The sequence below is a fragment of the Pipistrellus kuhlii genome, unplaced genomic scaffold (genome assembly GCF_014108245.1).
Source record: "Pipistrellus kuhlii isolate mPipKuh1 unplaced genomic scaffold, mPipKuh1.p scaffold_m20_p_2, whole genome shotgun sequence".
Lineage (NCBI taxonomy): Eukaryota > Metazoa > Chordata > Mammalia > Chiroptera > Vespertilionidae > Pipistrellus > Pipistrellus kuhlii.
In genome coordinates this window covers 2,379,525-2,406,781 of record NW_023425515.1, presented here as the reverse complement: position 1 = coordinate 2,406,781, position 27,257 = coordinate 2,379,525, and the positions used below count along the sequence as shown (strand labels likewise).

Here is a 27,257-nt window from a genome sequence, read left to right as displayed (position 1 = left end):
TCGTGGTTGAAATACAGGGTAAAATACTGCATGAATCTGTAGTAACTTTAGAGAAGATTTCAATTACTGATGAGCAAGTCAGAAATTCAAGGAATCGGTGAGGAAATGAGTTAGATATAAATCCAAGTAGAAATGTCGTTGCATTTCCTTTAAATAATAGATTCACTCTACTCTATCTCTTTAGCCCAGGATATCAACTAAACAGACATCTTGACAGAAGTGAATTGCATATTTTGGCAACCTTGAACACTTCTTTAATGAATGGCTGATAGACATGACTTGGTAAATGACTATTCAGGAAGATTAAAGATGTGAGAAACTAATTCTTGTTTTCTAACAACTGTTTCCTCTCTAGTGCCACCAGATCAGCCTCGGCTTACAGTGTCCAAAACCACATCTTCTTCCATCACCCTCTCCTGGCTCCCTGGGGACAATGGGGGCAGCTCTATCAGAGGTAAAAAGGAATAGGTTGTCCACAATCATTGATTAATTGTCATTATCCACAGGCTATAAAGTAACACATCCTCAGCCAATAATCTTATGTTTATTCCTTCCAAAAATATATCCTATGATTAATTCTTCCATTACCTCAACAAGAAACCACATCTACTGCTATGGTATTTGTTGAAATGCATCGTTCACCCAAAGAATCCCATTCGCAAAATCATCGTTGTGTCTCCAGTCTGAATGGAAGAGTAACGAATGCAGAATAAAAAGCAAAATCAAATGTGCTAACCTTCCCCATGAGATTCTACATACTATTTCTTCCTCATGTTGTCAACACTATATCATTCATTCATTCATGTAATAATCATTCATTCAAGTAACCACAGTTACTGTTCTTGTATAGTAATAAATGTTGGAGAACTTAGAGTTTAGATAGAAAATGGTTGATCTGTCCAGAGCTTTTGCAATGAGTGCATAGTAGAATGGAATAAAGGGGGTTTATAATGATGGAATGAGATAGTTCTAGCATCAGTGGAGTTGGGAAAACATCATTCTGAGCAAGTTGTAGACCAAGGAAAGGGAGTCATTCCAGCTGAAGAGCCCGCAGATGCACAGGCGTGAGGGCTGAGTGACTGACCAAAGAGGACCTCAGGCGGGTGAGAGAGGACGGAAGGCTAAGATTTCCAAAGGCAGAGGATATTCTCTCTCTGAGGAAGGAGGAATGGTGAGAAGTCAAATGGAAATACAGGGGCCTTTTAGGGTGAAGCCAGTGGGCGTTGACGCCTGCTCCCAGCTCCTTTCAGCACATGAGCTGGTTGCCACATCCCTTCCCAGCTTTGCACTCAGGCTGCACCACACAAATGAGAAATGCTACCAAACAGGACTCTTTTATTTCTCCTCAAGAGCAGGTTGTTAAGCATTTATTAGCACTCCTCTGGCTGAAGGGGAGGATCTTCCCTTTTTTTAGGAAAGAAAGAGGTGAGATTATTATTTAAAAATAGTTGGCTGATTAGGGGTGAGGATCATTTGTGGGCTTGAGGAATGTGGGTAAGATTTGTAGCAGCTGCCCTGTGAATGCACAGAGAGTCGTTAATAGATGAACAAAGTCACTGCCAAGTGGGAGGGAGGCCCCAGCTGCAGCTAAACAGCACAAATTGTAGTGGTCACAGTTATCACAGTGCAATGACTTCCTCAAGTGACCCTGGACAGCTGGGGGAAAGGCAGATTCACAGGTGACCAGAACTGGTGACTGGTGAGATAGGTGCAGCAGGAAGTCAGAAGATGAGTGAAAACAGCCTCCTTATGAACATGGTCTACTGGAGGTTCTAGACTGGTTAGAGGACCTTTTTGTGGAGAAAAATGGGGCACCGGGGGAAGAGTTCAAGGGGCCCTAGTGCTCTCGGCAAAATGAAATGAAAGAAAGGGAAGAAAATGAAGGGTTGGTCCTGAAGGTGGTAGAGCATGGGAGAGGGAATACAAGGAGGGGGAGTATAGGAAGTGTCAGAGCAGAAGGGCTTAGAGATGAAGCTAGTTTTAGTACTGAAGAGTTTCCAAGAAAAGGCCACCAGGGATCCCCCAAACACAGTGGTGGCCAATGCCATTAGCATGGGAGTTCCCATCACCAAAGGTTAGAAGAGCTTTCTGGAAGAGGTGAAGATGGAGGAGCTTAGAAGGGGAGTCCAATACCCAGGATGTGCAGGGCACCAGGGAGGCGGTTTGGACAGAGCTGGAGCGGAAGTCAGGATATGACAGTGGAAGCAGGGAGCACACAGATCCATCAGGCACCTGACTTGTTCAGATTTGTCAGGCATCAAAGGAGCTTCAAGGAGTGCAGATCAGGGACACAGAAGAAAAAAATGAGGCTCGGGACAGAGGATGAACCCCAAGGCTGCGAAGGGCATGAGGGAAGGCGAGGAGGAAGGAGAAGGGAAGATACTGACCATGATCTAGGAAGGAGGACTCAGAGATGGTGATCTCCATGTGGCAAGTGTGGACAAACAGTGATGCTGCCAGTGTGGGTTTAGGAGGCTCTGTAATGTGGAAGTGAGAAGCACTTTGCCAGTGTTAAAAATGGCGTTCATGGGCAAGAGGGAAGATACGATGAGTCCCTGGGTATTAGGACACCATGCACATGCATAGAGGCTAGGTTCTGGTTGCCTGGGTATGAACATTTAGGAGACAGAGGACAGGGCAGACAGGATATGTTCACCCCAGGAAGGTGGTTGGGGTAACAGGGATAAAGGTCATACCAAGAAGGAACAGCTCAGTGACCACAGGGGCAAGGAGCATGAGCTTTAGGCTCTGACATTGGGATCTGAATCTATCAGATGCTAGGGTGGTCATCTAACCTCTCGGGACCTCAGAGTGTTCATCTGGACCTTAGAGGGAATAATCACTGCTTCATAGATTCCCTGGGGTAATGTCAGCCACTGGCTGAGGACGATGCTTGGTGTATAGTGAGAGCTCGAAGAATGGACAGTTGTCATTACCTGTAGCAGAAGTATAGGTGCATAAAGTGCATGGGAAGTATCGGAGGGGATTTTCAAACCAAAGAGAAGCAAGGTTCCCATTGCAACGCTGGGAGGGCTGCAGGGTTCGGAGTTGATTCTCTGCTGTGAATGAGTAGAGAGTGGTTGAGGGGGTTCCCACCACCATGGGTAATATATCCCTTTTTTTAGATATTAGGTCTCTTAAAAACAGCTCAGCTTCAGACCATGCTCGTGCCCAAGGACCTGGCGCGTGTGCTCTGAAGGCAGCTGTTTAGGGATTGAGTGTCCATTTCCCTCTGCCCAGTACCCCTCCTAAAAGGGAACAGACAGAAAGTGATTTTATTCTCACCACACCACCCACAATGTCAACATAGTAATGCCAGGTGTGGCCTAAATCCCTCACTAACCATTATGTCGCCATGCACTTCTCAGGCCTGGGTTAACTTTCCTGACACCAGAAGAAACACAATGTTCTCATAAGATGTGAGTGTTCTGAGAACTCCTGTCAAAATGCGAACATCAGCCCTAGCCAGTTTGGTTCATTAGATAGAGCATTGGCCTGCAGACTGAAGGGTCCAGAGTTCAATTCCAGTCAAGGGCACATGCCTGGTTTGTGGGCTCGATTCCCAGTAGGGAGCATGCAGGAGGCAACTAATCAATGATTCTCTCTCATCATTGATGTTTCTATCTCTTTCTCCCTCTTCCTTTCTCTCTGAAATCAATAAAAATATATTTTTTAAAAAGAATACATTTTTTAAAAATTTTGCAAACAAAAGCCAACTGCTGGTAGAAACAAATAACACTCTTCTGAATGCATTTCTTGTCTTCTGAAGGCTACATATTGCAATACTCGGAGGATAACAGTGAGCAGTGGGGAAGTTTTCCCATCAGCCCAAGCGAACGTTCTTATCGCCTGGAAAACCTGAAATGCGGTACTTGGTACAAGTTCACACTCACCGCACAAAATGGAGTGGGCCCCGGACGCATAAGTGAAATCATAGAAGCGAAAACATTAGGGAAAGGTACGTATGCCTTCTTCTTATTTCTGGAGTTCCTTTGTTTTCCAGGTGGAAGGGGACATTGGAATCACAAATGCATCATACATTTGCATGTTTGTTTGTGTGTTTAAACTCTGTTATTCCCAATATGGGTTTGACTATGTTACAGAGTAATGAGAGGGATGGTTCATCCTTATGGAGTATTCTGGTTCTTCTTTTTAATATTTCATTTGCAGCTAAAAGAAGTGTCATTTGAAAATCAAGGGCTTTTGTGCCAACATAAAGTGTCCGTGAAATATGACATTTGCCCTTTAACCTTCTAATGTGACCCTCTTCCTTTATCACCAAGACCCCCTCTGTTTGTAACTTTCATGTCTCCTCAAAGACCCCGCTCTTCAGGTGGGAAGTAACTGGAGTAGATTGTTAACCTTTAATGTGAGGTGGGGGTTTTTAATCTGAAACATGGACCTTTGAGGAGATGAATGCCAAGGGAAACTGAATATTTTGGTGAAATTTGCAGTCCTGGGGCACCCGGAAGGGAGAGGGCCATGCTGTAAGTGAGGGTAAGTGAGGAGGTAAAGAGGGGGTCTTTGCAGGTTTCCCTAGCATCTGGGTTTGAACCAGTGTGGTGGGCTGGATGGCAGGGGAGCAAGAATTGAGAAGGTAGAGATATTCTTGGGCACCTGAGTTTCAGACAACCTGGTTCACATGATGAGGGATAGATTTATGCAGAAATGCCATGAGGTTTGTGGGCTCCAGCATGAAGCATTAGGATAGTGTTTCCCAAATCCAACCCTGTCTTCTCTGGAGTCAGGTCACCCCCGGACACAGGTGAGCCCACTGCAGAAGGTCCTTGGGAACCACTCATGGACACACATAAGTGAAAATAGCATTGTTCTTCAGGGAACCAGAAGATACAGGAAAATGGCCTTTACCCACACAGTGCTCCCTCTCACACCTCGGTCATTATAGAAGCATACAGCCCAATGGGTCATAAGGACCCTCTCAATGGTGGTCCATTCACAGACAGCAAGCCCTACTTGTCCTGAGCTCCCTGCCTCGGTGGAGAAAGGAGCCTGAGGGGGACATGACACCTTGGGCGGCTTCATTCACTGTCCCATGAGCTGACCCCGTTGTGCCTCCTCCCACAGAACCCCAGTTCTCCAAGGAGCAAGAGCTCTTTGCCAGCATCAACACCACACGCGTGAGGCTGAACCTCATCGGCTGGAATGACGGCGGCTGCCCCATCACCTCCTTCACGCTCGAGTACAGACCCTTTGGGACCACGGTCTGGACCACAGCTCAGCGGACCTCTCTCTCCAAGTCCTACATTCTGTACGACCTGCAGGAAGCCACGTGGTACGAGCTGCAGATGAGGGTGTGCAACAGCGCAGGCTGCGCGGAGAAGCAGGCCAACTTCGCCACGCTCAACTACGACGGCAGTAAGCTGGCTCTCCGGCCCTCCTGTCTGTGTCTCGGGACATGTGCACGCGCTCACTGTCTCTTTCCCATCCAACATTCATCCTTGGCACAGAGGGACCCCTGCCCACAAACCCCATTAGCCTCCAAGGTCCCTCCCTCCAGGGCTCCTGAGCTCATTGTACCTACATGACCAGGGCTGTCATCCAGAAAGAAGGGATGAGGGCCAAGGGGACTGTCCTGAGGGAGTCTTAGTGTAGGAGGATGCTCTTCGGGTTGAAGGACTCTTCCCACGTGGTCCTGCCTCTTGTCTGTGACTGTGCGCTAACATTGCTTTTGTTGTCTCCCACCCCTTCCACGCCCCATCCCAGCCCACATACAACTTTCTGTTTTGCTCTCATTAAGCCCTTAAACTGCATGTGCAAAACCAGTTTTCATGATAAACAAGCTTGTGTTAGTCACTGAGCCAGAAATAGAGACACTGATGGGAATAGATTATGTCTACAGGATGCTATATATGTATATATACACATACATATACAGACACACACATGCATATACAGACACACACACACACACACACACACACACACACACGGGAAGTTTGCATGAGCTTTTTGAAAACCAGGTGAGGTGTCTCGTGACGAAAGTAAACGATATATAGTTAGCCTTGATTTCTGCAACTCCTAGTCAAGAGCCATTGATTGGTATTTGAACAAGGGTCCAACCCAGTGAAGCTGGAAGGCGGGGGCATTGAGGGCCTGTGTCTAGGGAGCCTTAGAAAGCCCAGGAGCAGCACATTGATGCTGCTTCCAGCAGCCTGGCAGTGACGCCCCTCAGGGATCTGTGTGCCTGGATTAGGGCTTTCATCACAAGACAAAACCAGCTGCGATGTGTCAGAATGTTTGGTCTGGCTCCTCAGCGCCTTCTGTCCAGTCTGCATGGATCAGAGCAGACCGCGGTGGTGGGTGACTTAGCCTGGAAAATTTGAGCCTGGGCAAGTACCCCACACAGGTACTTAGCACAAGGCAAGTAAAGGAGTGTTCTCTTCTTTGCTCTGTGCACTTGGGCCCTTGTTTAATTAAAGCTCTGTACCTGCCATGGGATCGATCATCCTTCCTACAAAAAGAAGGCCCATTAACCCGAGGACCCCTCAGAAACAATCCAAGGACATTAATGAGGTGAAGTGGCCTGGGACCTTCCTTTGGATGTCTTGTCTTGGATTGTTCTGGATGACGGCCTAGGGCTACGTCTCCAGCATTCCAGGCCCGGAGCCAATGGATGTAGGAAGGACCTTGGGTGGCAGCTGTCTGGTATTGGCCGCACCAGCCTGGGCTTACCACAGCCTTGGGACAGCCTGCCCAGCTCCTGGACAGTGTCTTCTTCCTCCTGGCTGATGTTCTTTTAGCTTTCCAGCCCTCGGTGTCATGCGACATCATTCAAAGCTGTCCCCATCACACGGGCAAAGTAGCACTTCCCACATGCTTCCCGCCCATCACAGTATAATTCTTTGATTTACAAAATGAATGACTTTGACACTTACGAACAAATTCCTTAGTATTTGAGGCTTCCCCTAAGTCCTTTGCTAGCAGGTACCCATGTAGGTCACAAGTAGATGTCTCACTTTCAATTATTGACTTTCAGTAATTGACTTCCAATAATCACAGGGACAGGCAGCGTCTCTGTAATCTGCACAAATGCCAGACCAGTCAATGCCTAGGTCGGTGATGTGTTTGTTGCTAATGGTTTAATTAGAAACCGCTCATGCACAGAATGAGAAACTGTGGTTCTCGCTTAGACAGGGCTCTACAGATTGTAAAACTGTGTCTTCTAAACATAGAAAATGTCACGCTCTCCCTTTATCCAGGATCTTAGATTATAATCATAAGAAGGTCCTGTGAGCTGCATTTAATTTCCTGAAATTGAAAATGATTTTATTACACTAAGAAACGCGAGTACATTTTTCTCTTTTCCTTGCAAGAGATGACGGGTTTCTCTGAGCCAGTTTCTTAGATGTGGAGCTTTAATATCTCTTTGTTCACATCCGCCTGAAGAATTTTCTTCTCTTGGGAAAAACAACCATTAACAATTAGCCTCACATCTGTACCTCTCAGATTGCAGAGTCTTCCATTTCTTGATCAACTCTCCTTTGCCATTTCTTTCGCCAAACGTCTCTGCTCTTGCTTGTGTTGGCCTTGGTTTTGCAGACCCATCCTCCCCCGCATCCCTTCTGTGCCTCTTGCCTGAGCTCTGAGCATTTGCAGACTTGGGTTTCCATCCCAAAACATGGCTACATTGGAAGGACATGCATCCTGATCATATGGAGAACTGGGTTCTGTTCTCCCTGCCCTGCCTACTACGTGCAAGATAGCGGTCATGATTGTTCAAAGGGAAAGTGTATTATTGCACTTTTTTCTAAATCACGGGCTTCCTGGCCCCTGTTTGACATGGAGAATTCAGTGGGATGGAGGGTGTTACATCAGGAAGGATGCCTGTGTTTGCATCTCTGCACCATTGTGTTCAGCCTCTTCATAGAGAGTAGCGTTCGGCATTTGCTTGATTCTAAATAACCTGAATGGCCTAGCACTGCTTAAGCATCTGGTCCAGAAGTAGCTTGCGTTGGGTACCGGATGGTGCCCCTCTATAGCAGTCTGTAGCTCTTATACCTCAAATGAGAGTTTTTAAAAGGCATTTGCTCTTGCCCTTGTGATAAAAAGCAAGTGGATAACCGGACGGAAGGGGACTTGGCATCTTTAAGCCAGGGTGCCTGGTGCAGTCTCCCGGCCAATCGCCTCTGTCCACCTGCCAGGACTATTGTTCCTTCTTTGCTGTGCAATTTTTCAAACCGCCTCTCTCAGCAGTGCGAGGGGTACCACTTCAGGCCAAGCCAATGCGTGTGGCTTTTTTAAGCATCTCGCTCGGACATTGTGCCACTATCTGCACCCCGCAGGACGTGGCCACATGAAAGTCTCTTTCACAGCCACGCACCTTGCCCTTGGTGTCAATCCCGAGCTCACGTGCTGCAGACTAAGTCGCAGGCAGGTTGGGCGGAAGGAAGGGAGTGAGTGAATAGATCAGTCAGCAAGAATCTAGATAGACTCCCCTCACCCCTTCCCCCACCATCACCTCCAACACTTCGGATCACATGGCGCGATTGTTGTAACCCGTCATCCCTAAAACTCCGCCACGCCGTCCTCATTAACAGCCATCTAACATCACGGCCCTGCTTTCAGGTACAATCCCTCCACTCATTAAGTCCGTTGTCCAAAGCGAAGAAGGGCTGACGACCAACGTGGGGATCAAGCTGCTGGTGACCATCTCCTGCATCCTGGTGGGCGTCCTGGTGCTGTTTGTGCTCCTGCTGGTGGTGCGGAGGCGGAGGCGGGAGCAGAGGCTGAAGCGGCTGCGAGGTGAGTCAGGGCCGGGCCGCCCCCTGAGCCCGCAGTCTCATGCCCACACTCGGCTGGTACCCCCTAAGCCAGGTCTCCCCTGCCCAGCCCTGTGATGTCCCGACAGCAAGACTGCTGAGCCTGCGGGAAAAAGTCACACCTCCTTCCTACAGGCTCACTCAGAAATGGAGTGAAAGCCCATCTCCTAGATCCCAGACATGGGGCGGCAGAGACAGAGATTTTCTCATGAGTTTTCATCCCCATTGCTTTCATTTGCAGCAAGGCCAGTAATGTGTCACTTAGGTCCCCTCTAAGAAGACCTTTCAGATGTGTTCTGGAAATTAGAACTATTTTTTAAAATATATTTTCAGCCAAAACCGGTTTGGCTCAGTGGGTAGAGTGTCGACCTATGGACTGAAGGGTCCCAGGTTGGATTCTGGTCAAGGGCATGTACCTTGGTTGTGGGCACTTCCCCAGTGGTGGCTGTGCAGGAGGCAGCTAATCAGTGTTTCTCTCTCATCGTTGTTTCTAACTCTCTATCCCTCTCCCTTTCTCTCTGTAAAAAAAATCAATAAAATATATTTTCAATATATATATTTTTTTCTTTTTATTGATTTCAGAGAGGAAGGGAGAGGGAAAGAGAGAGAGAGAGATAAAAACATCAATGATGAGAGAGAATCATTGATCAACTGGCTCCTGCACAGCCCTCACTGGGGATAGAGTCTACTTCTGACTTTAGTTTCCAGCCTCACTTTTCTTCCTGAGAGCAAGGGAAAATGGTAGAGCTGTTGCTGGCTCTTACTGAGACACTTGGGTTAGACCAGTGGTTGGCAAACCGAAGCTCACAAACCACATGCGGTTTGCTGCTGTGTTGACTAATGAGTTTGCCGACCACTGTCATATACTCCCCTTTACCTCTTTGCACATAATATGCTACAATTGCCTAATCCTCACAGCTTCCAACTACACGGTAACATTTAGTCTAGTCCAGTGGTTGGCAAACTCATTAGTCAATGGAGCGGCAAAGCATGGCTGTCGAGCTGCATGTGGCTTATGAACCGCGGTTTGCTGACCACTAGGTCCATGCTCCCTCTACGTTCATTCTTTGTCATTCCTGTAAGTGACTTACTGCTTCACAAGGGCTCTGTCCAGAAAATGTGCTGGAACTGACGTTTTTGCTGTAGGCACCTCTAGTTCCAGACGCTGTGGTTCGTAGAGGGCCTTGGTGAGGAAAGCAATGCTTCACATCAGAGAGCCCGGGCTTTCATTCCCCGGAAACAGTTGTTTCCTTTGTGTCGGAGAAAAAATAGAGCTGGCACCGGGGTTTCAGGAGGAAGAAAATGATTGCTGTGGCAGAGAGGATGCATTCAGGAGGGATGCTGAGGAGCAGCCGCTTGCCCGGGCAAAGGCATCTATCTCTCCGCAGACTTGCATTTTTACGTGTTAACAAAGGCGCTGGATCAGAGTTCTGAGACGAGGGCAGCGAGAATGCCAAGTGTCGGACCCAGTTCCATCTGCTTCCTGAGGGCGAGCATAAATGTGGATGCATTCAATTCATCCACATTCAATTCAACAAACCATTATTATCTACCATGTGCCAGATGCAACATTTCTTAAAACCAATAGGAAAATCCTCTTAACCATTTCTACCTACCTCCTGAGTTTGACGAGGCCTCAGAGAGAAAGGATTATGAAGACCCTGTCGCAGAACTATCGACTTGGACACTTGTGGCTGTGGACCAAGGCCTGTGAGGTCAGGGTCACAGTCCTATGACTGTGAGAAGTGTCCCACATAGGAGAGTGACTAGGACTCTCTGAAAGGCTAAGCCTTGCCCCAGAAAGATCTTTGTTAGCCCTATAGGGCCCCTGAAATGTTCATTGACAGCAGGGAGGGAAACTGTGGACCCAGAGTTTAATATCCAAGGTGCCTCTGTATTAAACAGAGTTTGCTAACAGAAACTCCCAATTACAACCTGACCCACATATGGCACAGATTCTGAGCCTGGGTTAGAATGAGTTCAAACATATTTACAGTGTCTAAAGAAAGTGCTGCTCTATACAGTATTTTTTATTGTCCAAAATGAGGACATTTCTAATATGTCTAATATGTTTCTAATATTGCTGATTGTCTGAACAATCACCAATCAACATCAAAAATGGAAATGAGGAAATTTGGATTATAGACAAATGTTGTAGGGGTTCCTAATGGACACTGTTAAAGTTACTACACGAGGCCAATCATTGACTTTTGACTTTGATTGCTAGAAATGACTAAATGTTTACAAGCAGGGTGTATTTTTACAATATAGACAAGCAACCTAGTTAGGTGAATACAACTATATATTTTTTTTAAGAAATGAAGAGAGAGGGGAAGAGAAAGAGAGAGAGAGAAGAAAGAAAATGGGACTCAAGCAATTTAGCCAACCTATATTCTCTCTTCCTGAGCACTTTACTAATTTTAGAGCATAGTGGCCTCCTAATGTCTAAATTGTCTGTAAGTGCTACATTTTCTCCATCTCTAACCTTATCCAGGAGTTCAGAAGCCACAGTTTGCTTTTAAAGATGCCCTGATTTTTCCCACTTCTAAACCCTTTGAAGCGCAGGGTTATAGGATGAGTCACTGGCTGGGCCACGGAGCCCAGCAGCCCTAACCTTATTAAAAAATGATTCCCATGCCAACTAATCAACTCCGGGATCACTGAAAGCTTCCTCCTTGAAGGAGATAGAGCATATCCATTTTCAAAGACAGTAAATTCTAGAAATTATAGGTTGAAATAAACTAATTTGGGTTATAGAAAGGATGGTGTATAAGCAGTCAGGAAGCGACAGGGGTCTCAGGAGGCCTGGACAAACCCATGGGTGTGTTGACAGGGCTGATTAATAAGGGGTTCCAGGCTGATGCCAAAATAAGGGCAGGTTGGGCCGATCTTGAGTTCGCACAAATCCCAATCAAAAAGCTAATGTATTAGGGGAAGAATAATCCAAGTTGTAAAGGACTTCGAAAGATTGAAAGCAAGGAGATAAAATGTAGCGGGGAGACTTGTAAAGGCTTCTATACAAGTTGTGAAAATTGATTTGCAGCACATTCAATGAGCATCGTGTTCTCACTGGTGTCTGAGGTGGTCATCGAACAATCCCCAGGTTCTGTGCTCAGCCTCATTTAATTAAGGACAGTGCGAAATCACAGGTCTTTCATAGAGGAGTGGCCCACGCAGAGAATTACTTAGAAATTTTGTCGTCTGAGGAGAAGTTGAGAAAATGAGATGATTCAACCTGGAAAAGAGAAAGCAGATGCAAAGAAACAGACATGTCATCTCCGTTTGAATGCTTTGTGGATAGTTCTGGAAGGTGTTGGAGATCTTGGAGGAACAGAGTGCTGGGTTTTCTGCAGAACGTGTAAGAGTAAGACACTCAGACAGAGGGTTAGGGTCAAAGGACTAGTCAGACAGTGTGGGACCAGCATGCAAAGGCCGGCACTGTGCTGAGAGGTCCCGTTGGCGAAGAGGTCCCTTTGAGAGTTCCCAGACATGGGTGTTACACAGTAGAGAGTGTTTCAGATCCATCACCCTTCCCACAGTGTGGATGTCACTTAGAGAGCTGAGAGACTGAAGCTGGGGAGATGAGGGAGGGAACTGTTGGTCAGTAACCGAGATTTGGACTAAGGAGACAGAACAAAGCAATGGTCCCATGCAGACAAGCTGAGGTGGGAGAGACAAACAGGCTGGAAAGGCAGGTCAACCCTGGGAGAGAAGATGAGGCACTGTATGCGCAGCGGCAGCATGGATCCCATCCCTAGAGCACCAATGGCCTAGCTCATTTTAACATCTGTCCACGACACCCGGGGGGGGGGGGGGGGGGGGCGCGCAGGGAGGGGGAGAGACACTCAAATATTTATGAGGAGGCTGATTTGAAAATTCTTTAATGTCCATGAGACTCTCTGATTCCATGGTTTTTTTTAATCTGTATTATTGAGAGTATTATAGATGTTCCCCTTTACCTCCCCCATTACTCCCTCCCACCCAGTTCCCACCCCAACCCAGGCCTTCACCACCCTATTCCCCATGTGCACAGGTAGTGTGTATATGCATATAAATACTTTGGTTAATCTCTTCCCACTCACCCCACCCTTCTTCCCTCTGAGTTTCTTCAGTCTGTTCTGTGTTTCCATGCCTCTGGTTCTATTTTATTCAATAATTTATTCATTAGATTCCTTGTTCATTTATTTTGATTTTTTAGACTTAATTGTTAATAGATATGTATTTATTGACATTCTATTGATCATATTTTTATCTTTTCTTCTTCTTCTTCTTCTTCTTCTTCTTCTTCTTCTTCTTCTTCTTCTTCTTCTTTTTCCTCCTCCTCCTCCTCTTCTTCTTTTTCCTCCTCCTCCTCCTCTTCTTTTTCCTCTTCTTTTTAAAGAATACCCTATAATACTGGTTTGGTAGTGATTAACTCCTTTAGCTTTTCCTTGTCTATGAAGTTCTTTATTTCATGATTTTTTAAAAAAAAAATCTGAACATTTCCCAGATTCTCTTTATACCTCTATAAAGAGGTGTGTCCAAGATTCCATCATCTCTTTCCACTGTCCCTATATGAACCTGAATAAGACCCTGAGCCTCATCTCAGCCCGTATCTTTCCCAAACTTGATTTCAAATGTGCCTTGAACCTAATGACCCCAACTTTCTATAATATGTTAAGTACTCTAGCTTGTTTGAAGCCAAGGACTTCAGTCTCCACCTGAATTGCTGCTTCCATATACTTCTAGACTCCTGTTCTTCTCCTTGTGTTACCTCACTCCCAGCCCTGGTCCTGCTGTTTCTCTGGACTTCCTACTGTCACTCTGCACCCACACCCTCTGTCTGCTGTGATGTCATCTACTCCCTGTCATCTACTCACTGCAGTCTTCTAAGCCAACCCTCAAGGCCTCTCACCTTGCCAACCAGCTCTGGCCCCGGTCCCCCTGAGCCATCTAATGGCCTGTTTGTGCTAATTTATAGCACCTACCCCTACCCCTACCACCTCTGCCCTCCTTCCACTTCTCCTTTTGAGCCACTTGAAAACTCCAGATTATATTCACTAGCACACAGTCACATCCCCTTAGCTTCTCAAGGTACTGTCCATTCCCAATTCTCAACCGCCCAGGAGATGTCTCTGTTCTGTCCAACTGCCCAACTCTTTGCATCCTGAGGAGCTCACAATTCAAATGCACACTACCTCTGCATCATGGGGGACTCGTCCTGTCTGAGTCCATACTCCCCCAAATGTGGGGACAATCTGGCATCCTTGCTCTCCTGTGACCACCTCTGTCAGTCAGCTGGCACTTAGCATTGGCTCCTCTGTGTGTCCCTGGAGATATGACACATAGGATAGTGATGAAAAAGGAGTTTGAACCAACAGACATTGCTTAGGGCTTCCCACTCGGCTATAGAGTGACCTTACCAGGGTCCCAGTTTCCTGGTTTCTAAATGAGGGCGTAATTCCCAGCTGAGGTTGATACAAGGGGACACAAGCTAGCAGTCCTAAAGTAGCTGGCACAATACAGATTCTCAGCACGTGCTCAACTGGGAGCCCAGCCCACCTTGTGCCCACTTCCAGAATATTGGGACATTCACATGTGAAGGCAATGATGACCCCATCCCTGTGCTTACAACTACACCAGAGCTACTCATAGGTGAACTCATGGAAGAAGTGAACTCCCATTCATGATGTTTTTCTCACCCTATCAGATGAAATCAGGAGGGGGACATAGTAGCTAAGACTTAAAGAGAAATAGATGTGCTTTAAGATGATAAGCATGGGAAAAGGTAAATCAGAATGGCTTGGGACACCTACACCTGTGGAGCAGCTTAACCTCAATGAAGACGCTGTGGATGAGGTAGAGCCCATCAGTATCTGAGGGAGCTCTGTTCTCACCTGTTGGGCACTGCAGTTCCTTAGCACATTGATATGAAACAGAACCCAAGAGAAAAACACTGTGCTGTCTGACCTCGGGAATAGAAAAAGAACGATGAGCAAAATAAGGAAAGCAGGTCCCTTCTGACGACGTTTGAGTCTGAGTTACCTCCCCATCGGAAGCTGAGGTACAATGTTTACGTCTTGGAAATGTTCTCTCTTTCTTAGAGTATTGAACCCGCCACCACATGGTTGTTGCATAGAGCTAATTATTCCCAAGCTTTGGCATTTGCATATGTATATTTACTTTGCAAGTGTTAAATCATTCAGGAAGAGAAGAAACTCGGCGTGTTTACTTTGTCTTTGCAGATAAATATAAAGGCATGAGCTGGGACATTAATGCTGCTTTGCTTTCTTTGCTTTGCCATATGGGTGGGATAGAAGGGAGCTGTTTCCTTCCCAGACTGAAACCATCTGTGCACAAACCCAGGCCCAGGCAGGAGGTGGCAGTGGGAACTGGCATGGCTGACTTGAAGGACTGAGCTTTGGGTCCTGGGGGTGCCAGCCCACGTGTGGCCATCCCTGTGACTGTCCTTACCTCTCAGCAATGGCATGCTGCTCCCCAGCATGAAAATGATTGCATTTAAATGTCAGCCCCCAGAAGATGAAAGATGATATAAAAATGTTCCAACATATGTATTTCTTCACTATATAACCAGTCACACAATCAGCCTAAGGCACTTCCAGAAAGTTCTGTTCATGTAACACTATTAACATCAAGACTTTTTAGAAAGCAATGAAAGGGAAACGAAAAGCCTTTGTGCTCTGAGAAAGGAAGCATTCATTTTTACCAGGACAAAATGTGTAAAAAGACCAAATTATATTTTAAGGCAAATTTCAAAGCAATGTCATAAATAAAGTAGACTTGTTTTTTCTACATTATTGTTAGGCAGGAATTACTTTAGTCAGGAGTGGTAAGAAGCGGTCTTGGTAAGCAATGCCCTCAGAGAAAAAGAAAGAAAGAAAGAAAAAATGTTTTTCTGAGTTTGAATTAAACAGCCAAATTTCCAGACGATGATATGCCAATTACACAATTCTTTGTTCAACCTAAGGGACCCCCTAGCTCTGTAGTAATGCCTTTTGTAAGTGACGTATGGTACCTAGGCTATTTTATTTTGATATTTGATAACAAAAATAGTTGAATTTACATTGTGTAAGTGAATGACTTTCAAAGTTTTAATTTTCTAACCAAAAATAAAGTTGGGTTTTTCTTAAAGTGGCAAATAAATGGGTTGTAATAAAGCCTTTCATAGGGGTCTAAGAATTTTTATGGCTCTAGGGTGTTAAAGTATTATGTGCTTTTTGTAATATAAAAACATATATATGCCATATAGGAGAAATAAGGAATCCACTAACCTTGTGGTTATTAGTGGTGATAAGAGTATACAATCACATTTCAAAATGGCTATTGTCACCTGTCTCTGTAGAATATTTGTCATAAATGCATAAGTGAATGTTAGTGAGTTGTTGATCATGCACTAATGTCAACTTTCTTTCTCCAGATGCAAAGAGTTTAGCTGAAATGCTCATGAGGTAAGAATAAAACCTAGCATTCTGGATATCATATTTAAAAGAACAATTTACAGCTTGCCTTATGATTTTTTTTTAATGACAGTCTAAAATTGATAAGACCTATTCTTCTTGTCATATAATTTCTGTTCTATGTACCAGAATATTCATGTATATCCAATGGGTGTGTATATATATATATATATATATATATATATATATATATATATATATATATATATATAGCAAATACTATACTTTTACATGTGCCATAGGTATTCTCTTGTTGACTGGACTCAACTGATAGAATGTTCCCAGATATAACTATCTCCTTCATAGAAAGTATCTAATCACATCACACTGGATCAAACTGGCATGAGATCATGAAAATTTATAGAAAAAGTCTTGAGTCCATGCTCTTGTGAAAAATCTGCATTTGTTTGCTAATCAAGTAAGAGGGAATTTCTGTGGTCACATGGAAGTACCCAGACACATGTACACTTATGGTGAGCAAATCTGACAAAACATCTGGAAAACAAACAAACAAGCCACAGCCATTTGATTTAAATAGCTCGTCTACTTAATAAATTGTATAATGTAGACTTAAAATATGAATTTATTGACGAAATTTACAAATCAAGAGATTTCACATTACATTTGGGCTTTCCGGCTTCTCTTAAAAATGCTCTACACAGCCAAGTTGACAATGGCTGACTGGAGCTCCGTATAGTTCCCCTTTAGGCTGTGGAGGATGTGGGCTCAGCACAGCGGGGCCCTGTCCCTATCCCTAATCTAGGCCACTTGACTGATTTGTATCCCAGCGGGGCTCCTGCAGCCCTCTCAGAGAGCTTCTGCCCGCTGCCTCCATCCAACCCCGAACCACAGGTCACGCCTCTGTCCAAAGCCCAACATACGGGAGCTTCTGACACATTCAACAAGTGTCTATTTTGGATGATTTGGTATTTTTTACCTTCTCTGCTGCCCTACAATGCAGCCCTCCCCTTTCTCATTAGCCCCAAGCAAGACATTAGAAAGCATCTTCTTCATTAATAAGGCAATTACTGTGGTTGAAAGACCACCTGTTGATGTAAGTAGGAATTAATAATGCTATTCCCAGTTGACAGTTGCTAACGTGAAATTAGGAAAATTAAAACTAGTAATTGCTCCCAGTTGAGGTAGTTGAGATAGTTTTCCTCTAAAGGATGAAAGTGATTGGAAAGGAAGAGTGCTTCTAAGTTCCTCAAATATGTGGATTTCTGGGGATTGATTTAGAGGTAAAAGTAATACTTTCAATCATGCAGTCAGTTCCATCTAAGTTAGGCAGGTCAACAGGCTAAGCAACAACAGGCCTATCACCTATCTGGTGAGTCTCCAGCCAACCTTATTTTGAATGTGATTGGGGAGGTCCAGGCAAGTCACATGCATTGGTACAGAGAAGGCAGTGAAATCGCTGTCCCTGATTTTGTGGCTGCTCCCTTAGGAAGTTGAGGAGTGAGCAAGCTGGTGCAGAAAGCACATAGAACCACAAGTCTACATTCTAGGCCTACCTCTGCCACCAGCTGGCTTGGTGGTCTGAGATGTGTCATTTTCCTTCTCTGTGTCCAACTTCCCTCACCTAAAAATACCCATTGGAAATTGTTCTTAGCTTTATCATTCTGTGATCTTGATGAATGTAACATGTATTTCCAGCCATTTTCCACAAAGAAAGTCCTGTGTATTTTAGTGGGATTAGCTCTCCCAGAGCCAGACAAGTACAAACATGACAAACAAGGACAACCTTAGGGCTCCAGTTCGTGGACACTTATCCATCTCACCAAGCCAGTCACCCCAGGGAAGGGGAGAAGAGACACTGCACCCACCATGCCCAGAGAGAAAGGATTTTCCTTTTATGTGATTAAGCAAAAAGAATTTTTTGAAAACTACTTTTCTAAGAGGGGAGAGTGGCCTCCCTAAGCCACTACCCAACACATGATTAGTTTCCAAGGACCAGTGTCAGCAAGGGCTCATTGTAAACAGAGAAGGGTTCAAATTAAGAATTTAAATGAGTTTAGCATTTTTGGTGTTCATATTTTTGTACACATTGTATAAATAACCTTCCCTGATATATTCTGACTTTATACTTTTTTGGGCATGATTCTGTTAGCCTTAGTTCTCTTGTACTTTCAAATTGGTCTATATCAGTTGGAGAGGTAGGTGATGTGCAGAGGTATTCATTAGTTTTTCCCCACAAGCTTAAGGAAATAGTAAAACTTTAAAAAGTTGTAGCAACTGCAAGAAATTTATTGACTAACCCTGGAAATGCCATCTACTATGGACTGGCATCAACTCTGTCATTTTAGTCAGACAACTGATGGCAAATGGGTGGTGGAAGATCATATTTCAATAATAACACATATAGTTAGTATGATCCTATATTATACAAAAAAAAGTGATTTTTGTTTTCATAGTGAAGACATTCAGAATCTTTTCAGGTCATAAATGAGGTTTCTTCAAATAGATTTCTTTTTTTTTTTTTTTAAGGTTGGCTGCTGTCCTAATGACCAATTGTTATCATTTGGAGAATCAGCCTTCATACATCAATAGGTTATAAAATGTGGCAGCAAAAAATTAAAACAAAGAAACAATTCAGTCAGGACCTAATAACTCATTTAGAATGAGAATATTATTGCCCTTAAGCAAAGCTTCTGGGACTCGGCGCTCAGCTCACACTGAACCCACAAAACAACATGGTTTATCGCTGACCTTCAACAAGTTTTTATTGAGCACCTGCTTTGGCCACACACTGTTCTACATTTTATAGAGAATCTGGGAACAGAATAGATGGAAAACACCCCTTGTAGAGCTTACACTCTGCTGGGAAAGACAGATAATATATTAAATAATATATTTAATAGATAAGCCCATTAAATATATGCTAGGGAACATCCGGTGCTAATGAGGCCAGATTCAGTGGAGATCGGGGAGGGGAGGGCCTGAGGAGTTCCCCCACAGGGCCAACCCCACTCCCTCTAAAAGAGCAAGGGAGGGAGCCAGCCTGAGGGTACTAGGGTGAGGGTAGGGTGCAGAGTGGTCTAAGTAAAGGATCAGCAAATGCAAAGGGAGGGAGGAGCAGTCAGGCCCTGCTTCTCTAGGTTTATTAGGCCATTTTTATTTTTATTTTTATTTTTATTCTTGCCTCTGACTGCAGGGCTATGAGGCAAAGGTCCTCGGAGGAGGCATTTACCTCTAGCTCCGATTGTCCTACTTTGCAGAGTGTGATCATATTCTGAGCCTGTGTCACGGGCCATGAGGCAGCACAGTCATGTAGCCGGCTTCCTGCGCCAGTCTGCCAGCGGGCCCCTGGTTGCTAAGAACAGCCTTCCCTGGGTCCCTGGCTGGGTAGCAGAGCAGCCGAGGCTGCCTCATAACTATTCATGAGGAGCAGGGGGAACTGGCTCACTCTTCTATTTCTGGTACAAGGACAAGCTCAAGTCCCCAGTGAACTTTCTAAACAGGTCCTTCCTGCATCCACCAGGGAGCAGTTTCCATATGTTTCTGAGGAAATAGAGCTTGTCCAAGCATGATGTAACCACAGCTCAGATCGCTGAAATGCACTTCGTTTCATATGAGTATTTGGATCTTTGTTTTAAAAAACACGCCCACACACAAAGTGAGAACAAAATTAAGTAACTAAAAGAGGATGCAGACCTTGTGAAAAATTCAGGCCAACACGTTTGACTCTGGGCTCTGGGTAATTAGTGTAATCTAGCTCCATGACCCAGTTGCTCCTTTGTGGAGCAGGAAATCTGGTTCAAGGTCAAGTCCTGGGGAGGCATGATGTGCCCTGCAGAAGAGGTCATTCCTGTGGGCAGTTCTGTTTACACACAAGTGGAAAAACAAGGGCCGTTATAAAATATTCAGGATATTAACCCGGACTTCCCCAAGCAGAGATCTAATGGCTTCTTGAGTGACTTTGACCTTCACAGGATTAGCATTCCTTCGGCCACAGGATTCAAAAGTGGACAAGAGTTCTCGGGGACAAGGAGGGATCTGGGGCTCCTGCTGAATGCTTGGTCAGAGCAAAAAGCACTGAGATGTAGAAGGGACACCCCCTTTGTCCTTCGTGAACTGTCACTAAATCATCATGTAGGCTCCAGAAAGCTGTCTCAGAGCAGATCTTGACATCTATCAGTTGGACTGTGGACTACCACATTGATTGAAATCTCTGAATGGCATCTGCCTCTCAGCGGCTATTCCTGTAAGGGAGGATTATCTTCTAAGTCTGCCCGATTCCTACGATCCTGTAAACACAGACGGAGCACAGCTCTCCAGTACAGATGGCTAATTCAAGCTTTTACCCTCCTTTTGTATTTTTGTGTAACGTGCAAACATTTTTTTTTTTTTTACTCCGGGCTGTAGCTAAATGCATTGATAACATGCCATTTTACTACCTGTTTTCAGTTATGGTCATCAGACAATTCACTCTAAGAGTAATTTTCCAGCACACAAATCTTGAGGTAGTTCTTATAGTAATCGCAGGGTTTTTTTCTATTCTAACATGCAATATCTGTTAGGGACACTGAACGGATGTCAGGGAAGCTAACAAGGTTGATGCTTTGTTACCAGGACAGAAATAAAACTCCAGCTAGCCCTACAAATCCGTTAGTCAAACCCCATCTGATGAACGGCTGGTCTCAAGCCTTGTCCCTGGCCGTCAGTAGACTATCTCCTACCTGACCAATACAAATGTTGTTGGTTTAAAATCGCCCCCACCCCCACCCCACACACACACACTTAACTTTTACACAAGAAATGGGATATTACAAAAGTTCTATTGATAGCTACAGACGCAATCTCCAATGACAATTCGTGTTTTCTGAACCTCGCCACTGACTGCTAAAATGTGCTGTGAACAAATACTTTGAATAAAGGGGAAATTCCCCCGCCGTGTGCTTCCCCCACTCCTCCCCACAAAACATTCCCACCATGAGGTAGGAAACCAAGTGATGCACAAGCACATGGGGGCGTGATGTACCTCTGAACTGTTCATTCATGCCTCCCTCCTCCTTTCTTTCCAGCAAGAACACCCGGACCTCAGACACCCTGAGCAAGCAGCAGCAGACCCTGAGGATGCACATCGACATACCCAGAGCCCAGCTCCTGATTGAAGAGAGAGATACGATGGAGACCATCGGTAAGGGGCCACGCTGGCCGCTCTGCACCACATGGCTGCCACAGCCACGCCTCTCAGCCCCACTGGATGGAGTGTGGGAAGTAGTAGATATGAGAGCATATTGAAAGCTGCCTGAGCAAAGAAGGAAGAAACTAGAGAACTGTTGTTGAGGACAATAACAAGTGCTGGCAAATGTGAGGGGGAATGAGCGTGTATCCACCTCAGAGGTTGCCCGGAATAGGAGCTCCCCAACCCTGATCCACATTGGGCCTCCTCTAGAGAAGCTGTAGAACAAACACCTGTGACCCAATAACCCTAGAAGGGCGCACACTGCGAAACCCACCCTGTGCCATCAGCTCTGCCAAGGCCTTCATTAGTGGGAACGTCATAACTCTACTGTACACCTAACAAACCAACGTCTATGCTCAGGGTTTGTTATGCTGGGCCCCCACCCCCAGCTCCTGTACACTCGAGACTCTTCACCTAGTGCTTGGGGACCTCCCAGTTCCCTTGTCCCACAATGGCAAGACGGACACCTGGAAGGGTTTGGGGACTTGTCCGCCCAGGACCCTGGTGTCGTAACTCCATCTCTCCTCTTTCATCTCCAAGTCCACCACCCACAGTGCCTGCCCAGATAGTTTAGTTGCTCCAGAATCCAAGACTTCGTGTTTCCATGCAATCATGACTGGAAAGATAGGTCACATTTATTGAGAGCCCTCTACATGCCATTACTTGTATACCCATTTTTTGAAATTATTTTTTATTTTTATTGTTGAAAGTATGATGGATGTCCCCCAGTTTTCCCCGTCAGTCCCTTCTCGCCCCTGCCCCAGGCCTTCACCACACTATTGTGTGTCCATGGGTTATGCATATATGCATACAGGTTCTTTATGTGCATTATTTAATTTAACCCCCTCCCAACCCACATAGGGGAAAGGTACTACTGAGTAACCAAGGCTTTCAGAGGTCATGTAGCTTTCAAGGTCACACAGATGGTTGGGAGCAGAAGCTGGGTGGGGCCCCTGCCAGCTGCCTGCTTCCACATCAGCAGGCTACTTCCCAGAACCCCTCACCTCAGAAGGATCACCAAGCTTCCCTGTACCCATGGATACAGACTCCAGGGCAGGCAGCCAAGGCTGCCTCTTTTCAAACTTCACTCTGTTTGTTCTGGAAAGTGTTCGCTGGCACTCGGTCCCCAGGGCAGCCCTTTCCTGTGGCTTAGCTGAAACTACTTAACTCCCAGCTCATACCCTAGATTAGGGGTGTCGAACTCAATCAGAGAAGGGGCCAAAATCTAAAATCCAGCCTAAATCGCGGGCCGAATGGTTTACTGAACAGTCATAAACTGTCATTGTGATGGAAACGCAGCGGAGTGCAGTGATGACAGCGCGGTGCGGGCCACATTGTAAGGCCTGGCGGGACGGATTTGGCCCGCGGGCCTTGTGTTTGACACATGTGCCCTAGATCCTGCCAGGAAGGAGCGGGAAATGGCCAGGTGGGCAGGACACCGGTATCACCCCTCACCCAGCTCTGCTTTGTGTCCTAATAGAACAGCGGAGACCTTCTGGCCTAATGGCTCATACATTCTGAGGCCTGGGCTGCCCTTGCTGGATGCAAGTTTAGTCTGGGCGTGCCGGCACTTAGAGAGGGTCAGCCAAGTCCAATTTGACTTTCCATCAACCAAATTCCGTTAAGAGGCACCCATGCTATGTGAGGGGGCATCCTTCACTACATGAGATTTCAGTAGCTCACTCCCAACAGGATAAGGCACCATGTTTAGTTTGTTGATAATCTTTTCTTTTCAGTGGTATATCTGAAATATTTTTATTTATTCATTGATTGACTTTAGAGAGAGAGAGTAAGGGAAAGTGGGAGGGGGGGGAGAGAGAGAGAGACAGAGAGAGAGAGAGAGAGAGAGAGATCAATTTGTGTTCACTTATTTCTGCACTCGTTGGTTGAATCTTATATGTGCCCTGACCAGAGATCGAACCCCCAACCTTGGCATATGGGGACAATGCTCTACCCAACTGAGCTACCCAGCTAGAGTTGGAATTGTTTTCATAAATTCAATAAGCTTGGCATTAAAACTAAAATTTATTTTGAAATATCAGTTCAAACATCAAAATGTGACCCCTTTGGCCTTACAGTTAGGCTCTCTACTGCATGTTCCTCACTAGACGTGTTGGACCGAAAGCTGCTAAAAGCTGGGCGGAGCCTGGGAGAGCAGCATCTCCCAGCAACCAGTCACTGGCCCAAACCAGAGCCAGAGCTGCGCTAGTCATCTCAGTAGATGCATCCCATTCCTCGCAGGCTCATCTGTCACCAGAGTCACTTCCCTCCTGGCGACGCTGACAGTGGTCGATGGCATTTTCTAATTACTAGGGAAGTAGAAATACGATGCTTTAAAACGCTCTGGGCTCAGACTCCAAGAATCCAATATGAAAGTGCCATTCATTTGTGCCCAGAATGAATAGTGAACCTCAAACACTGCCAGGCACCGGAATTTTCCCATTAAAGGTTTGTAACCCAGCCCCGCATACATCCTGGTCTGCTTCTAGCTGGGCAGCATGGTGGAAACCACAAGGCATCGTATTGTTCATGAAACACGCACACAGATGCCGGGGCTGATGCCGACTCCAGCAGTGAGGACCTGTTTCTGCAGAAAGGCCGCCTCTCCGAGGGGCCAGTGAAGGCTGCGGGGCCAGTCCCCACGCCCAGCTCTGCCCCTGCCGAGGACCAAGCTCCCTGTGCCACACACTGCAATGCCAGCAGACACCTTGGCAGTCTTCCCCACGCTTTCTCTGCCAAGAAATTTTATTCCTACTTCAAGAGGCTTTCCTCTCCTGCCAGAACCTGAGTAATTGGATTCTGTAAGGTTCGTTCTGTTCAGAGCCTTTTTTGGGCACAGAAGTCTCGCTGTGCTGTTTGTGACTTTCCCATTTCCACTCCCTGTCGAGGCACACCGTAGTCTGGTCCCCACTGACGGATCGCTCACACGAGCTCCATCCCTAAAAATTCCTGGCAAATCCATATATATATATATATCTTCCCAAAGCTCCCCTTGGAATAAGAATGCTCTTAAGAAAGAGTGAAAAGTCTCCAAGTAAAATAATGAAAATCTTGAGATAACCAAATCATGACACACAACTTAACCAACTGCTGCTCCGAGCACTAACATGCCCCTCCGCCCCCGTTCACCTGAGCCCAGCCTCCTGCTTCTGGAACCCACAGGTTCCCCACACCAGTAGGACTAGAAGACTGTGACAAGCGAGACATTTTGAGAAGTCAATTAAGGGATGTTCTAGAGCACATGTGTCAAACACAAGGCCCGCGGGCCAAATCCGTCCCGCCAGGCCTTGCAATGTGGCCCGCACCACGCTGTCATCACTGCACTCCGCTGCGTTTCCATCACAATGACAGTTTATGACTGTTCAGTAAACCATTCGGCTCACGATTTAGGCTGGATTTTAGATTTTGGCCCCTTCTCTGATTGAGTTCGACACCCCTATTCTAGAGTCACAGGAGCACAGAGAGGTGAGAAGAAAAGGAACATTCCTCAACCATTAAGAGAGGAATCCAAAACTCTGAAGACTGTTCCTCTTCTCCCTCCCACTCCACCCCCAAACATTTGCCAAGTTCACTGTGACCTCCCCAGGAAAGACCCTGGAGTGGAGTTTTTCTAGCGCTCAGAGCTCCCTCCCAAGGGCAGGGCGGCTGGGTGGGGCCCATTTCACTGGAGCTGTCCAGGGTGAGCTTCTGACAGACACATCCATCCCAAACTCTACTAAACAGGAAGCTGCAGCAAGTCCTGCCCCCCAAATCAATGCTTTCTAAACAAAAGACCAGGCCTCAGGGAGTGGGGCAACCCTTCTCTGAGGTCATGCTCCCCAAGGAACCCTTAGGGAGAGTCTGCTTTTAGAATTCCTGACCAGCGCTCACTCAGGGCTTTTGTTTCCCGTTGTCTTTGTTGCTTTAGAAGAGGTTATTGTTGTGGTGATGGTTTAGCAAAGGCCAACGAGTCTTGTAAAGGGGATAAACATTGGGCTCTGTGTCTCTGCTGTTCCCTAGATGACCGCTCCACCGTGCTGCTGACGGATGCAGACTTTGGGGAGGCCGCGAAGCAGAAGTCCCTGACGGTGACCCACACGGTCCATTACCAATCGGTGTCGCAGGCCACAGGGCCCCTTGTGGATGTGTCGGATGCTCGGCCAGGAACGAGTGAGTGGTCCAACAGCACTGAAATGGTGTGGGTGTTATCGATGCTGACAGCATGTTACCTGCTCCGTCCCTGTCAAAGGAAAATGCGGGAAGGGTAGCCAGCCCCAGGCCTAAGAAGCCAATAGGATGACAGCATCTTTCCTTGGGACGCTGAGGTTTTATTGCTTGATCTAAGCTGTTATTAAATTGTTTCTGTTGTAGCCAATAACTCTTGGTACTGTTTTACTATGAAAGTACTCTAAATTTCAGGTCAAACTCATTTGTTATATTTAGGCAACACAGGAAAAGAGACAAGTAATTAGTATGAGTGTGTATCTTCCACGCCAGGACTGGGAGAGAGAGAGACGATAACATCTCTGTTATCTCTGTAACAACTCTGTGAGGGAACAACTTATACAGTACATGGGTAAGCCCCTATTTTATGGAGAGAAAACTGAGACTCAGCGGAGTTCGGTGAACAGCCCAAAGCTGTCATTCTCTCTGTCTGTCCTCGAAGCTCATGATTTTGTCCTGAACACACTGTTTGAGAAAAATAGAATTCTGGCGAGTCTGGGGATCATATTCAATTTCGTTCTCAATATTTGCATATGTGATATATGGAAATTAATTACTGCAATGAAATTAAATCCCCTAATAGGTGTCGAGAGCTTATTCATGAGCTATTCTTATTCCATCATAATTGAAATTGTTCCTAAATCTCTTTAAAGGTTGAGAAATTGATTTCCTGATTATTATCTTTTGGAAAGCTTTGATGTCTAGCTTTTAAATCTCTAATCACTCTCTTTGCAAAAATTTATATTCTTAGAGTGTTATAATTAGAAAAATAAATATTAGAGTGTTAAAAGCTAGTCTTCATAATTTCTGACTTGTAGGGCATTTGTGGAATGTGCTGAGCTTCATGGAGCAAACTGGTCGACCCCTAAGCAGCAGTGTAATGTGCAGGAAAACCATTCTAACCCTCACTGAAATTCACTGGAAAACTGGGTTCCAGCCCACGTTACAGAGGTAGTGAGGATGAACCGAAGAAATGGCTGATCCGATGCTGCAGGGGCTCTCGGCCAGCATCACACATTGCCTTTCCCTCTGAGCCTGGGGGTTCCACCTGAGGTCACACCCCAGGCAACAACCACAGCTGATAGAGCCGCACTTCTTCCATCTTTGAGGAACCCACTAAATAACGTTGACAAACACTAGGCAAACCTACTCAGATGCATGCGTCCATCTCTAGTTCCAGAACAAAAGGAGAGTTATCCATTCAGCATCTGCCGGACAGTCTCTGGTAGCGAAAGATCTTTGGGGTCATTTTTTCATTAAATATTCTCTCCTAACCACACCGTGACAGAGGGACTAAGTGCACTCAATTTTATTTAGAAGTAGAGCCCATGACTGCCCTTCCCCCAACCCCCCCTCCACCCCCATTCCCCAAGAATCACCCCAGGAGCTGGGCTGGGCACTTCCTAAAGCCCAGTTCTCTGGTTGCCTCTTGTACCACGGAGCCTGTCACCACTGCCAGGTGTGACACCGGTGTCCCCTCAGGCCCCGGGAGCAGGTCCTCACTGCAGCCTGGCACATTCACCGAGATTCACTGATAGTCCATCTCCTCAATGACAAAGGACCTTGTTGTCCCAATCCAGTTATGGTAGGACAGTGTTGTCATTGTAGGAACTCTCTATTTTTAAGAAA

The 27,257-nt window shown here is 45.8% G+C and overlaps 1 protein-coding gene across 1 annotated transcript in view; it reads left to right on the top strand.

Moving 5' to 3' along the window:
* Positions 1 to 27,257, top strand: part of DSCAM (DS cell adhesion molecule) — a 394,883-nt gene that overhangs the window by 347,813 nt on the left and 19,813 nt on the right. The window contains exons 24-30 of the mRNA XM_036446831.2: positions 356 to 454; positions 3,770 to 3,958; positions 5,086 to 5,376; positions 8,587 to 8,763; positions 16,198 to 16,228; positions 21,262 to 21,377; positions 25,425 to 25,574. Coding sequence (XP_036302724.1) covers positions 356 to 454; positions 3,770 to 3,958; positions 5,086 to 5,376; positions 8,587 to 8,763; positions 16,198 to 16,228; positions 21,262 to 21,377; positions 25,425 to 25,574 — 1,053 coding nt within the window. The remainder of the gene's footprint in view (positions 1 to 355; positions 455 to 3,769; positions 3,959 to 5,085; positions 5,377 to 8,586; positions 8,764 to 16,197; positions 16,229 to 21,261; positions 21,378 to 25,424; positions 25,575 to 27,257) is intronic.